Consider the following 14,517-nt stretch of genomic DNA (forward strand, 5'->3'; position numbering starts at 1 on the left):
AAAATTTATTTTATACTATATCCACTAGTGCATGATGATGTCACTATTTAAGATAGGAAGCAGAAGTCATGCCAGGTCATTTCATGGGGATTTTAAATGGGATGTAGTGGCTCAAGTCTGCCTAGCAACAGGGAGCTGCAGAGAGATGTCAAATTTCTTGCTTTTTTCTCACCAATCAAGATTACTATTGCATACATTCAATTACTTTTTTTGGACCCAAATGAAAGAATGTATATCAGGTAAAACTAGTCAAATTGTTAAATTGAATGTAACAATGTCATTACTTATTTTGAACATGATAAATATAACATGGTAGATATTCATGTACATAAATGCATTAGAAAGCGTAACCCCCTGGGGTGCCCCGGTGGCTCACCGGTAAAGCGCACACACCATGTACCAGGGCTTAGTCCTGATCGCAGCGACCGGGGTTCGAATCCGACCTTAGGTCTTTTGCTGCACGTCGTTCCCTTTCTCTCTCCTGCCCTTCCTGTCTATCTCTACTGTGAATGTCAAATAAAGCAGAAATGCCAAAAAAATAATCTTTGAAAAAAAAAAAAAGAAAGCGTAACCCCCAATTGCTTTTCTATGTGAATTAAAGATATATAAAGACTAATCAATCTTATAAATACTAAAAAAAATAATAAAACTGTCAGTCTGTGAGGTGAACTTTTTGAAGAGGAATAACTTAGGTGCTTTATTCTTATTCTGTAATGATTGGAGATGTCAAAATTCTTGTTCATTTCTCACCAATCAGGATTACAGGAACAGAGAGGGGCAGGGCTGATTAATGATTGCTATTTATTTTCAAAATCTTGCTAATTCCAAAGTTGCTTGGCTAAGCTTTAAATGAGCTCGTAGGGAATCAACATTTCTGGAATCGATTGTATGGTGAGGAATCAAACCATGGTTTTCCTTGGAAATGAAGATTTTTTTTTTTAAACTCCCTAGTCTAAAAAATATATTTTCTCTGTCTCCTCAACAAAAAAAACAGAGTTGTGACTTACCACCTTGCTGGGTTTGGCCGTGCCATTGATCTCGCCCTTTGTGCCCCTCATTTTCATCCCTTCTGCAGACATACACAATCAGAGTCAGAATCAGAATCAGAAATACTTTACGGGAGTATCTGTAACTGACCCAGTTTCCTGAAGGGAAACTCTAATTGTCCAGAGAGCAATTACCGTATTTCACCAATTCATCGCCCAGCCGCAAATAGCCGCCTGGTTCTTTTAAACGCCTGGGGTCTGCATCCATTTTGCGTATTAAACGCCCACCCGAATAACCGCCGGGGCGATTATTTGCATTATACTGAGGTAACCCAAAATAAGCCTATTCACCTTATTTTTGCATTAGTAAACAGTTAGCCGCACAAAAACTGTGTGGCACTTCCATTTTCTGTCAAAATAAGAGAGCTAGCTAACGTTAGAAAAAAAGGGTGTACCGTAATCTTAAATCGACCGACTACAAGGGCAAACAAAAAAAAAAAAAAACGTTGGGTTCCGGTTCCTTGTCATTTAAGGGCATGAATAGGTAGGGAATTTATTTTATTTTATTTTTTATTTTATTTAGCATTTTAAGGATGGGTAGGAGGGATTTATTTTATTTTATTTATTCATGGAAAGGATGGGTAGGTAGGGATTTTATTTTATTTTATTCTTTTTTTATTTTCTGAAGCGATGCATGGGTTGCTTTTTAAATATAATTAATTCAATATTTGCATAAGTTACCACCTTTTTAACGGATGCAGCAGCGTTATTTAGTGCTGGGTATCGATTCAAATTTCAAGAATCGATTTGATTCCGATTCACAAGATTCAGAATCGATTATCACGATTCGATCCGATCCGATATTGCCGATCCGAATCGATCCGATTTGATACGATATTGATTTGGTTAGTTTTATTAAAAAGCATTTTGAGCTGTTACTGAATTACATGCCTGTCTAGTTATGCAACACATTAATACTGGTATTATATTGTGTCATTTGACAACAAATTAATATAGGTATTGATAATTAAAATGGCTGTAAGACTGGTAAAAATGGCTAAGACCACTTTTTGTAGCCCAGAGGAGATATGATGCTCAAACACTTGGTATGTTGTGTTAGTGTATGTTTATGAGTTGTAGAACATAATAAATTACCTTGAAGGAGTAGATGTTTACCAGTAAGCGTGACTCAGATAATTTAACAATATGTTAAATTATTAATTGTTTTAAAAATGTAAATTACTTATAAAACAGACCTAACTATTCAACTACCAATGAATGAGCAGTAGTATGCATGTGATAACATAGATAAGTCAAAAAAAAAATAAGCCAAAGTGATACCGCTTCTCTGAATAGACGAGCTAAACCAGTGAGCTGCTGTTAGCCAGTGAAAATAGAGAGGAGTGGCAACTCTTCGCTTTGTTACACAATCTATGACAGTGCGCTGCTGTAGCCTGGAAAGTTTCTTTGCCTTTTGGACTCGTACGGTGCCGGTGTAGGTGTTGTAATTTTTTTTTCTTGGTGGTGCAGGTGCAGGTGAAACGACTGGAGGGGTTGTGCCACCCAGATTTGCTTCCCTCCATGTAATTTTCCCCAGACATACATTCATATTCCACACAAAAACAGCATTTATATATATATATATATATACAGTACAGGCCAAAAGTTTGGACACACCTTCTCATTCAATGCGTTTTCTTTATTTTCATGACTATTTACATTGTAGATTCTCACTGAAGGAATCAAAACTATGAATGAACACATGTGGAGTTATGTACTTAACAAAAAAAGGTGAAATAACTGAAAACATGTTTTATATTCTAGTTTCTTCAAAATAGCCACCCTTTGCTCTGATTACTGCTTTGCACACTCTTGGCATTCTCTCGATGAGCTTCAAGAGGTAGTCACCTGAAATGGTTTTCACTTCACAGGTGTGCCTTATCAGGGTTAATTAGTGGAATTTCTTGCTTTATCAATGGGGTTGGGACCATCAGTTGTGTTGTGCAGAAGTCAGGTTACTACACAGCCGACAACCCTATTGGACAACTGTTAAAATTCATATTTGGCAAGAACCAATCAGCTAACTAAAGAAAAATGAGTGGCCATCATTACTTTAAGAAATGAAGGTCAGTCAGTCCGGAAAATTGCAAAAACTTTAAATGTGTCCCCAAATGGAGTCGCAAAAACCATCAAGCGCTCCAACGAAACTGGCACACATGAGGACCGACCCAGGAAAGGAAGACCAAGAATCACCTCTGCTTCTGAGGACAAGTTCAACCGAGTCACCAGCCTCAGAAATCGCAAGTTAACAGCAGCTCAGATCAGAGACCAGATAAATGCCACACAGAGTTCTAGCAGCAGACCCATCTCTAGAACAGCTGTTAAGAGGAGACTGCGCCAATCAGGCCTTCATGGTCAAATAGCTGCTAGGAAACCACTGCTAAGGAGAGGCAACAAGCAGAAGAGATTTGTTTGGGCCAAGAAACACAAGGAATGGACATTAGACCAGTGGAAATCTGTGCTTTGGTCTGATGAGTCCAAATTTGAGATCTTTGGTTCCAACCACCGTGTCTTTGTGAGACGCAGAAAAGGTGAACGGATGGATTCCACATGCCTGGTTCCCACTGTGAAGCATGGAGGAGGAGGTGTGATGGTGTGGGGGTGTTTTGCTGGTGACACTGTTGGGGATTTATTCAAAATTGAAGGCACACTGAACCAGCATGGCTACCACAGCATCCTGCAGCGACATGCCATCCCATCCGGTTTGCGTTTAGTTGGACGATCATTTATTTTTCAACAGGACAATGACCCCAAACACACCTCCAGGCTGTGTAAGGGCTATTTGACCAAGAAGGAGAGTGATGGAGTGCTGCGGCAGATGACCTGGCCTCCACTGTCACCGGACCTGAACCCAATCCAGATGGTTTGGGGTGAGCTGGACCGCAGAGTGAAGGCAAAGGGGCCAAAAGTGCTAAACACCTCTGGGAACTCCTTCAAGACTGTTGGAAAACCATTTCAGGTGACTACCTCTTGAAGCTCATGGAGAGAATGCCAAGAGTGTGCAAAGCAGTAATCAGAGCAAAGGGTGGCTATTTTGAAGAAACTAGAATATAAAATATGTTTTCAGTTATTTCACCTTTTTTTGTTAAGTACATAACTCCACATGTGTTCATTCATAGTTTTGATTCCTTCAGTTAGAATCTACAATGTAAATAGTCATGAAAATAAAGAAAACGCATTGAATGAGAAGGTGTGTCCAAACTTTTGGCCTGTACTGTATGTTAAAAGATCGATCTTTGGGCGTAAAGATCGATCCATGGGAATTTATATGAAGATCGATTCAAAATCGGAGGATCGATTTTTTCAACACAGGTCTACTCCTCTGTGCTCCTTTGTGTTTTGTACGGGTCGATGTTGACAACATGTTGCCAATTTTCTCCATGTACTTTTCCCTAGACATACGTTCATATTCCACACAAAACAGCATTTATATATATACACTACTCACAAAAAGTTAGGGATATTTGGCTTTCGAGTGAAATTTCAGGATGAACCTAAAATGCATTATAACCTTTACAGGTGAACTTAATGTGACCTTCTGTAAACTTTTGAATGCACATGTCCAATTGTTCAATGTTTCAGTACTTTTTGCAGAAGTTGTTGTTCTCTAACAAGGAGTTTAACGGCAAAATTCACATCAGGCGTTTGATGCTCCAGCTCATCGAGGTCGTATCATTAGGGAATGGCTGCTGGAGACTGGGGTACCTCAAATGGAGGGGCCTGCACTTTCTCAGACCTGAATCCCATAGAAAACCTATGGGATCAGCTGAGTCGCCCTGTAGAGGCTCGGAGCTCTGTACCCCAGAACCTCAATGTCCTGAGGGCCGCCCTTCAAGAAGAGTGGGATGCCATGCCTCAGCAGACAATAACTCGACTTGTGAACAGCATGAGACGTCGTTGTCAAGCTGTAATTGATGCTCAAGGGCACATGACAAGTTATTGACACTGACATTTTTTGTTGTGGTATATCCACCACTGTTGTTGGCTTTTGTTTCAAGAATTTGTTTGAGATGAGGAAATCACCAGTGTATGCTTCTACTTAAATGCCCTACTTTCATGATATAATATCACTGTAGCGTGAACATTTTACATTTTCCATAAATTTCACAAAAAAGCCAAATATCCCTAACTTTTTGTGAGTAGTGTATATATTAAAAGACCAATCTTTGGGCGTACAGATCGATCCATGGGAATTTAAATGAAGATCGATTCAAAATCGGAGGATCGATCTTTTCAACACAGGTCTAGCGTTATTACTAGCAGAGGGAGGTGTCTCTGGCTCGCATCGCAGCGCTAGGTACCTGAAGTCGAATACAACCCATTTAATTTTATTTTTACACAGAGACCGATAAAATAACCTGACTCGGGGGTAAATGGGACACTCGGTCGGGAACCGGAACCCAGAATTTTTTTTGTCTGGCCTAAATATGTTGAACAGTAACTTTCATCACAATAATGGCAGGTGCAGGTCTGTGCAAAAATAAATAAAGGCCTGCAGTGAATAGCCGCCTGGTTCTTTTAAACGCCTGGGGTCCAAGTTGATTTTGCGTATTAAAAGCCCGGGCGATTAATTGGGGAAATACGGTAAATTATAAGAAAAAGAAAAAGAAATAAGAAATAAAAAGTATGTGCCTTTGAAATTTGGAAAAAAAGTATGTGCATTATATATAAATATGGGCATTTATCCTTCAAAATGAACAACAATAAATACAGAAATAAGACAATAATAATAATGACAAACATGGAGGAGAGGAGGTGTGATGGAAATTGCCAAGGTTTTGGTCAACTCTCAGAGTGAAGGAGATCTCTGGAGATCTCAAGAGATATCTTTACCTAAGTACGTTAGAGGTCAACAGCTCTGTGTTCATGAAAAAGCGTCAACCAGCCTGGTCTTGTCTTCCTCTATCTGGCATGCCCCTGACTTATGGTCTTGGTGGCATGCAGACAGTACGTCTTATCAATGTAGCTCAAAAGGGGCCTAATGTGACCTACAGGTACATTTTACATGTTACCTTCACAGAAGGTAACATGTAAAATGTTCATGTTCATGGCTTTCTCTACTGCATGTGTCAGTAAAAAATTAACAACATACTCTGATTTCAAAAATAAAACTTGGGAAAAGAATACATCTGCTTTGGTGAAAATACAATGATCAGCTTTTAATTTGCCTGATGTGCTTTTATTTTCTATTGTTCCATTAGCATAAAGTAACTTTCAGTGTCATGAAAACTGTGACTTATTACATAAAAAATTATACATTAACCCTGTGAATTACTTGCCATAAATTGGCCAAGTAGTATGATTGTAAAACTAATTTGACACAAATGGCTCTCTGTGTAGATGTAAAGAGGAAAGAAGAAAGGAAAAGGGGAAGTTCTCACCGAAGGCCTCGTTCATCATTGGCTCCTTCTCCTCTTCCTCACTCTCTTCATCCACTAGGGGGCTAAAGGCATATCTGACACACACACAAACAGACCACATGCTTTAAAGCGCCTCCTTCATAAGAATTAGAAATTTTATATGTGTATAAATGATGGCATATTAGGGCCTTTGTAGGAAGAAAAAAAAATTATGGAGCTGGAAGGTAATATTCCATGAAAAAAAAGCAGAATTTCAGGGATTAAAGTTGTAAATTTACAAGAAAAAAGTCAAATATTTTCTGAGATTCAAGTGGTAAATTTCCCCCAAAATTAGAAAAAAAAAATCAAAAATTCTGAGATTATAAAGTCACAATTTATGAGAAAAAAACTCTGAAAAATTATGCCCTATTCAGATTTTTTTCCTCATAAATTTAATTTCTTTCCTCAAAATATTATCCCTGCTTCCCTTGACTCAATAAATTTTTCCCCCCTACAGTGGTCATAATATATCGTCGTACATCACAGACAATTCAATATAAGTCGATGTTAAATTTCTATTTTGTTTGATGGATAAATTTTTGATTACTGCACTTTCAAAGTCATTTTTACGACTGGCCTTTGGTCAGAATTGTGGCTAAAACAATCACACCTTTGTGATCCCTGAACCTAACCTCTGGTTATTGGCCGACGGTCGCCACAGGAACATGATGACCAATAGTATGAAGGAGAATAGGAAGCGCCAGAATGCATCGACTATCCACAGCTCCCTCCAGTCCTACAAAGATAGAGAGGGAGAGAGATTTAATTAAAAAAAAAATAATAATAAAACATTAATTTGAGATGATAACTTAGGGAAACTAAGAACTTTGTCTTACACAGCAGGGAAAATTAAAGTTTCCCTCTCTGCTGCTCCAAAATTCTCCCTTGCAGAGTTTCGAGACTGAATCAAGGCCACAGTTTCCAGACAAAGAGCAACAAAAGCCCTATTCATACTGAACTGATCCTAGGTGGTGATCTCATAATATTAACCTCACCATTTTATCAAACACATTCACACAAGACAATGACATCTCTGATGTCGCCAGTGCCCAAAATACCATTGTGTGCACAAAGTCTGGATTTTCCACTTCCTGATTTAACAGAAACACAATACAGCTTGGTCAGTCATTCAGCAAATCACTTCCAAAGACCAAAGGCAACGAGCCTCTGTCAGTGCTCAGGTTGTCTGTAGATGTGTTGTGTAGTGTTCAGATTTTTTTTTACTAGCATACAATCAATGCAAAAAAAAAAAAAAAAAAGATTATTAAACCTTAGTTATTTGTTTTTCTCACTCTCACTCTCACTCCCACTCTCACCTCTGATCACCACGCCCCCCACACCCTCTTCTGCTCCCCACCCCCCACTACAAGCAGACAGATGCACTGAGGAGACTCCCTCCCTGCCTACAATCACAGCAGCCCAGGTGTGTAGAGAGCTGAGGAGGCTTCGCCCCAGCAAAGCAGCAGGTCCAGATGGAGTATGCCCACGACTGCTGTAGGCCTGCGCATCGGAGCTAGGAGACCCTCAGAGTCCCAGTCCTGTGGAAGACGCCCTGTGTGGTTCCAGGACCTAAGATAGCTCACCCCAGAGAGCCCAACCATTTCCGACCAGTGGCTCTAACCTCACACCTAATAAAGATCATGGAGAGGATTATGCTGAACCACCTGCAACCTCTGGTGTGCTCAAAGCTGGATCCACTACAATGCGCATACCGACCAGGCATTGGAGTTGACTGTGGAGGTCCTGGAAAGCTCCCGCAGCGGCAGACTGAAACACCCCCTGTGTAAAACAGAGCGTTTCCGGAAGTCTTTTTTCCCGATGGCAGCCAGACTTTTTAACAGCTCCATGTAGTCTTATTGTTGTTGTTGTGGTGGTTGTTGTTGTTTCTACTGTCATAATCAAGTGTCAGTCACATGACACATAGCCATCCACTGTAGCACTTTAACCAATAGCACTTTACACTGTTTTTTTTTTATCTTTTTATTTACCACTGAATACTTTTTTAATGTTATTTTAATGTTATTTTATCCAGCAAGCAGAGCACAGTTTCTTTTATGCTTTTCATGTAATTTATTTATTATTTGTCTGTCCTGTTTCCTCTTTATGTTATGCTGCTGTGATAAATGAATTTTCCCCTCGGGGATGAATAAAGTCTACCTTACCTTACCTTAAAGAAAAGGGGAAAAGTCAAGATCTTCATTCAGGTCTGGGGGAGAAAGAGGGTAGGGTGACAAACCTTTTGGGATAGTCACCCTCACCCATTTTTTTCTTTTTTCCCCTATGGAACAGTTTTTTAATTTTTTCAGCAAAACAGTGTGCTTTGGGTGTTTTTTAAGTTTATCAGATGTATTTTACACAGGATGTTTAAAAAGAGACAAATCTACAAATATATTTTCCATTGATCCACCCCTTTCCAAAGAGCATGGCATTTTCCGTCCTCCACCAAACTTTACATTTGGCACAATGCATTCAGGCAGGGAATGTTCTCCTGGCATTCGCCAAACCCAGACTCGTCCATCAGACTGCCAGATAGAGAAGCTCGATTCGTCACTCCACAGAACACATTTCCACTGCTTTGCATTGTGCTTGGTGATGTAAGGCTTGCGTACGGCTGCTCAGCCAAGGAAACCCATGCCATGAAGCTCTCAGCACACAGTTTTTGTGCTGATGTTAATGACAGAGGAGGTTTGTACTCTGCAGTTATTGAGACAGCAGACATTGGCCACTTTTTTGCACTAGGCTCCTCAGCACTCAGCAACCCTGCCCTGTAACTTTACGTAGTTGCTGTGGTTCCTGAATGCTTCCACTTTGCAATATTACCACTTACAGTTGATCGTGATATCTAGGAGGGAAGAAATTTCACAAACGGACTTGTTGTAACAGTGCCATCCTATTACATTACTATTACAGAGCCATGCTCGAATTCTGTGAGCTCTTTAGACAGGGATTAAAGCAAAAAAAAATATTTTTGACTGAATTTTTCTTTTTCAGGCCAGTTCATATTCCCCCGCAATGCGCTGCACCACGCTTTACGAATGGCACCTTTTCTGCCGTGCGATCGCTTCCCATCGCATCTCCATTTGTTTTTCACAGTTTGATCTATTTTTGAAATGTCGGAGCCTTCCTTCACTATCAATGCATCCATGTTGGCATGTGGAAATTTACTGGAATCTTCTTCGTGTTAAAGATAAATGACCAATCGCAAAAGTCGGCGACAGCAGCTGTAGTAACACGGAGATTAACATTCAACTTTCATTACATGACGAATATGCTCTGTCCCTATTCAAATAGAGTATAAAGTAAACCCGAACAGGGAATAGACATTTACCAAAGAGGCTGCTCTCAGATGACGTTATCCATCAGCTATCCATTTTGAGTTGGTAAAAAATCCACGTTACATCTCTGTTAATTCCACTCATGCAATTACAACAGGGTCCGTTTCACGAAGCAGGTTCAACAAAGTCCGAGTCTTACCCCGAACTCTGAGTTGATCTACTCTGAGATAGGAAACTCTGAGTTTTCGGTTCCAGAACAGCTGATTTGAGTTAGTTTGATCAACTCGGAGTAGTTTCACCTGGAGTTAAGCGCGTGCACCACAGCTGTAAAAAGACAGTGTCAATGGAGCCCCGATTTGACGAGCTACCATGGCAACGGGGAAGTGGCGGGCTGCGTTTTTCACCCCAGTTGAATTTGAAATCTTAATGCATTCATACAGCGAGTTTGAACATGTTTTTTTTTTAAACAAACAAACAAACAAAAAACTGCAACACCGCTGCAGCGGCTAAGGAGAGGGAGACGACGTGGGAGAACACTGCTGCTCGGGTCAATGCGTAAGTTTAAATGGAGTCCGTTGCAATCACAATAATATTACTGGAGAAAACTGCTTGAATGGTAGCCTATTAATTTATTTCATTTAGGTGCAATCCCGCGGGGGAGGAGCGCACTTGGCAGCAGCTTAAGATGAAATATAAAAGCATTGTTCAAACAGGTAACAAATATTTAATTCTTTGCGCAGTAACATTGCACCTTCATCCACGGGATCGTTGTGGAAAGGACATGCCATGTTCGTGAAAAAAGTCGCCACCTAACTACTAATGGACTTCTAATAAAGGCCTACTGACCAGGCTGGCAGAACGAATATGCCACGCCAAAACTCGCCTGCTGACTGAATGAATGAGGGATGTTAAATACCGTGTGTGGCTGAAAGAGGGCGGACACATGAGAAAAACCTGGTCCCGACCAGGTTAGTTTCATGGAGTCTGTTACTGCGGTAACTGACCGAAAGCTTAAGTTACCTCCCTCTGTGAAACAGGCTAGAGTTACCCCTCTTTCTCTGCTTTGAGTTACCTCTTTTTGTGAAACGGAAAACTCAGAGTTTCCCTCATTTCAGGGTTAACAGACTCAGAGTTTTCACTAAACCTGCTTTGTGAAATGGACCCCTGATCCTTCCCTGAGGGGCAGGGGTGAACCCGCCCTCCTCTGTTTCTGATTGGCTAATACCAAGGCTCTGGCTGGCTTTACTGGTTTACAGCGTCAGTTTAATGCCTAACATGATTTCATCGGATCGTCAAAACTGTACCACAACAAAATGCACCTACAACTTTTTTTTTTTTTTTTGGTCTTTCTTTTTTTCCCCTCTTTTTCCAACTGACAGAAATCCGTCTAGAGACGGAGAAGTTTAATCCCTAGTCTTTAGAACAAGCCATTCTTTCACAAATGTTTGTAAAGGCAGACTGCATGGCTGGGTGCTTGATTTCATACACCAGTGGCAATGGGACTGAAACAACTGAATTCAATGATTAAGAGTTGTGTCCCAATACTTATGTCCATATAGCGTATTTCAGGCATGCATAACACCATCTTTTTCTGTTCACTCTTACAGTAACACCCCAGCAACCACCTAATACAGCCATTAGAACAAGGACCATTTAGTAAATACCATCAATATACACTTGATAACACCCTAAAACCCATTTGGTATAGAATGGCACCCACTTGTTAACACTCTAGCAACAATTTGGTATGCCATAGCAGCCACTAGGTAACACCCTAGCAACTATTTGGTATACCACAGCAACCACTTGGTAACACCACAACAATCGCCTCGTAAAACCTAGCAACTGGTGTCTCTTACACCCTACCAACAGCCTTGTACATCCAAGCAACCACCAAACACAAAGCAGCAACCACCTTGTCCATCCAACCTTTGGTAGGCAGGGCTTGAAATAGCCATCTGCGATTTGCAGAAAAATTTTCGAGATTGCAGAAAAAAATAAAAACAACTTGCAATTTTGCAGGCAAAAAAATCCAGGTAATTTTGTCCTTTTCCACCCAATCTGGCTTGTAATAAGTGCAATAAAGAATAAAAATGCTTATAAACAGTTTTCAGTGTGATTTCTTCTTAATAAAATCTGCGAATACCCGTAAAGTATTTGGTGTGGAAGATGCAGGTAATGTTCAACTCCGTGTTGTAAAACGCCCTAGGAACGAGCAGCTCTCCTTTCTGGTATGCTGATGAGTCATGTGACACTGATGGAGTCAGCACACCAAATATGGAAGAAGCCGCTAAACTCAGCGTAAATGCACTGAAGTTGGCGAACATCGGAGCCCTTTGGAAACTCGTGGCAAGAAAACAAAGTCCCTAATTCCCAGAAGCCAGTGTGGCCTGGAAAACCTTCCAGCAAACAACAACATGGCCAAACGCAAACAGCCGTCCATATTATCCTTTCTGTCTAGAAGATAATGCAACTCTCAAATCTTTGTCTCAAAGGGTGAGCAATAAAGCCCTGTGTATACAGACTAATTCTGTTTTTGTTTCAGTTAAGATATGTTGATTCAGTCAGTAGCAGACCAATATTGTTTTCAGAGCATGAGAGCGTTTATTTAGAACACGGAATGATCAAAATATGCTTTGAGATTTGAAACAATCAGTCTTTTAATTCACACAATGTAAACTACATTCTTAAGATGTATAAAGCCATGTATGATGCTGTTGTTAGCTTTGCCAGGATAGGTAGGTTATAGTAGGGCAGGAATAACAGCGTGGGTATTTGCAGAAAGTTTTTCCAGATTGCAGAAAAAAATGTTGACAACTTGCAATTTTGCAGAAAACAGAAAAAAGTATTTTGAGCCCTGGTTGGGGAGAAAAACAGCAGAGAAGCAGCTCAGATGTTTGTTTCCCCTGCAGCTTCTTCCAGCTCCAAGGCATGCTGGGAGATGTAGTCTCCTCAGCATCCTGCATCCTCACCAGCTGCCTGAACCTCCTCAGCCTTGCGAGGAAGATTCACTATTTCCTCGGACTGACGTTTTTACTGTTTTACTGTTAATATTTCTCCTTGCACAACTGATTTGCACTCATTTTAGTAAATATGTAAATTAGTTTTGCAAAGTCAAGCAGCACTGATGACATTACACATGAAGGTTGGTAGACACAGTTTTTAGAAACAACTGAAATAAAGGATGTTGAGGAAGGTAGCACAGCGAAACATTGTTTTAGGCCAGTATTATGTTTTGTGGTTTGTTATGTTTTCTTGGAATGTTTTATGTCATTTTTTTTTTTGGATCAAAATTTTATTTTCATTTTCAATTTGAATAACAAAGGAAACATGAGTGAATAATACAGAGGCACAGGGAGATAAAATAAACAACCAACCATACAAACAAACAAACAAACAAAAATAATAATGAAAATAATGAAAATAAATAATTAAAAAAAAAAAAGCGAGGGCATTGAGAAACAATTTAAGAACACAAGGTAGAGAATTAAGAATAAAGCTAACCCATAATTAATAGGGGTGGTTAAAAAAGAAGAGAAAAGAAAAAAAAAAGGAACACAACAATAGTGTCTCCTTTCCATTTATTTCGAAACAATTATCAGTTTGTAATCGGGAATCATTCTAAATCAAAAATCAATTTTAAATCAAATTGGACACCCAATAATCAGAGTTAAATCATAAAAGTCCTACACCCCTAATAAATAATGTCACTAATGATAAGCCTAAAATAATATATAAATAAAAAAAAAAAAAAAAAAAAAAGAATAAAATTTTTTTGTCATGACTTTTATGATATATATATGTGTGTGTGTGTGTATATATATATATATATATATATATATGTACACTACTCACAAAAAGTTAGGGATATTCGGCTTTCGGGTGAAATTTCAGGATGAACCTATAATGCATTATAACCTTTACAGGTGAACTTAATGTGACCTTCTGTAAACTTTTGAATGCACATGTCCAACTGTTCAGTGTTTCAGTACTTTTTGCACAAGTTGCTGTTCTCTAACAAGGAGCTTAACGGCAAAATTCACAACAGGTGTTTGATCCATGAATCGACCAATAAATTTCCTGGTTCAATTAGAATTGGTATTTAAACAGTCCTCCTCATCATGCTGTTCACATTTTGACATCATGAGACCAAGACGACACCTAACAATTGATCAGCAGCACCTCGCCATTGTGAGGCTTCAAACAGGATGTTCTCAGACGGAAGTGGCCACTGAGCTTAGAGTGTCACAGAGTGTCATCAGCAGGTTGCAACAGAGATACAGACTGGAAGAGTCACTGAAAGGCATAGAAGTGGACGTCCTTTGGCCACATCCTACACTGATGACCGCTTCATTGTGAACAGTGCCCTGTGGAACCGGATGATGAATGCCATTCAACTCCAGGCACGTTTAAGGGAAGTGAGAGGCACCCAAGTGTCACGTCAGACCATTCGAAACCGTTTACATCAGCATGGTCTGCGTGCTAGACGACCTGCAAGGGTACCTGACCACACCACCAGGCACAGGTGTCATCGTTTTATCATGGGCCAGGGAGCATTTACGCTGGACGAGGGAGCAGTGGGCCTCAGTGCTGTTCTCTGATGAAAGCCGATTCATGTTGAGCAGAAATGATGGCCGCCAACGATGTTGGAGACGTCAAGGAGAGCGCTATGCATCAGCCACTGTTGTCACCAGACGAGCCTTTGGTGGTGGTGGTGTTACTGTGTGGGCAGGTGTGTCTGGTCAGTACAGAACTGCCCTACACTTTGTGACAAGCCCATACTACCTGAATAACATC

General features: G+C 40.1%; 1 protein-coding gene across 2 annotated transcripts in view; it reads right to left on the reverse strand.

The window, feature by feature from the left end:
* Positions 1-14,517, reverse strand: part of LOC115370001 (transmembrane protein 87A) — a 228,921-nt gene that overhangs the window by 30,251 nt on the left and 184,153 nt on the right. For both annotated transcript variants that reach the window (XM_030066776.1, XM_030066778.1), the window contains 3 exons: positions 7,078-7,181; positions 6,428-6,501; positions 1,008-1,069 (listed from right to left, as the gene is read on the reverse strand). In XM_030066776.1, the coding sequence (XP_029922636.1) occupies positions 1,008-1,069; positions 6,428-6,501; positions 7,078-7,181 (240 nt within the window). The remainder of the gene's footprint in view (positions 1-1,007; positions 1,070-6,427; positions 6,502-7,077; positions 7,182-14,517) is intronic.

Source organism: Myripristis murdjan, chromosome 13 (assembly GCF_902150065.1).
Source record: "Myripristis murdjan chromosome 13, fMyrMur1.1, whole genome shotgun sequence".
NCBI lineage: Eukaryota > Metazoa > Chordata > Actinopteri > Holocentriformes > Holocentridae > Myripristis > Myripristis murdjan.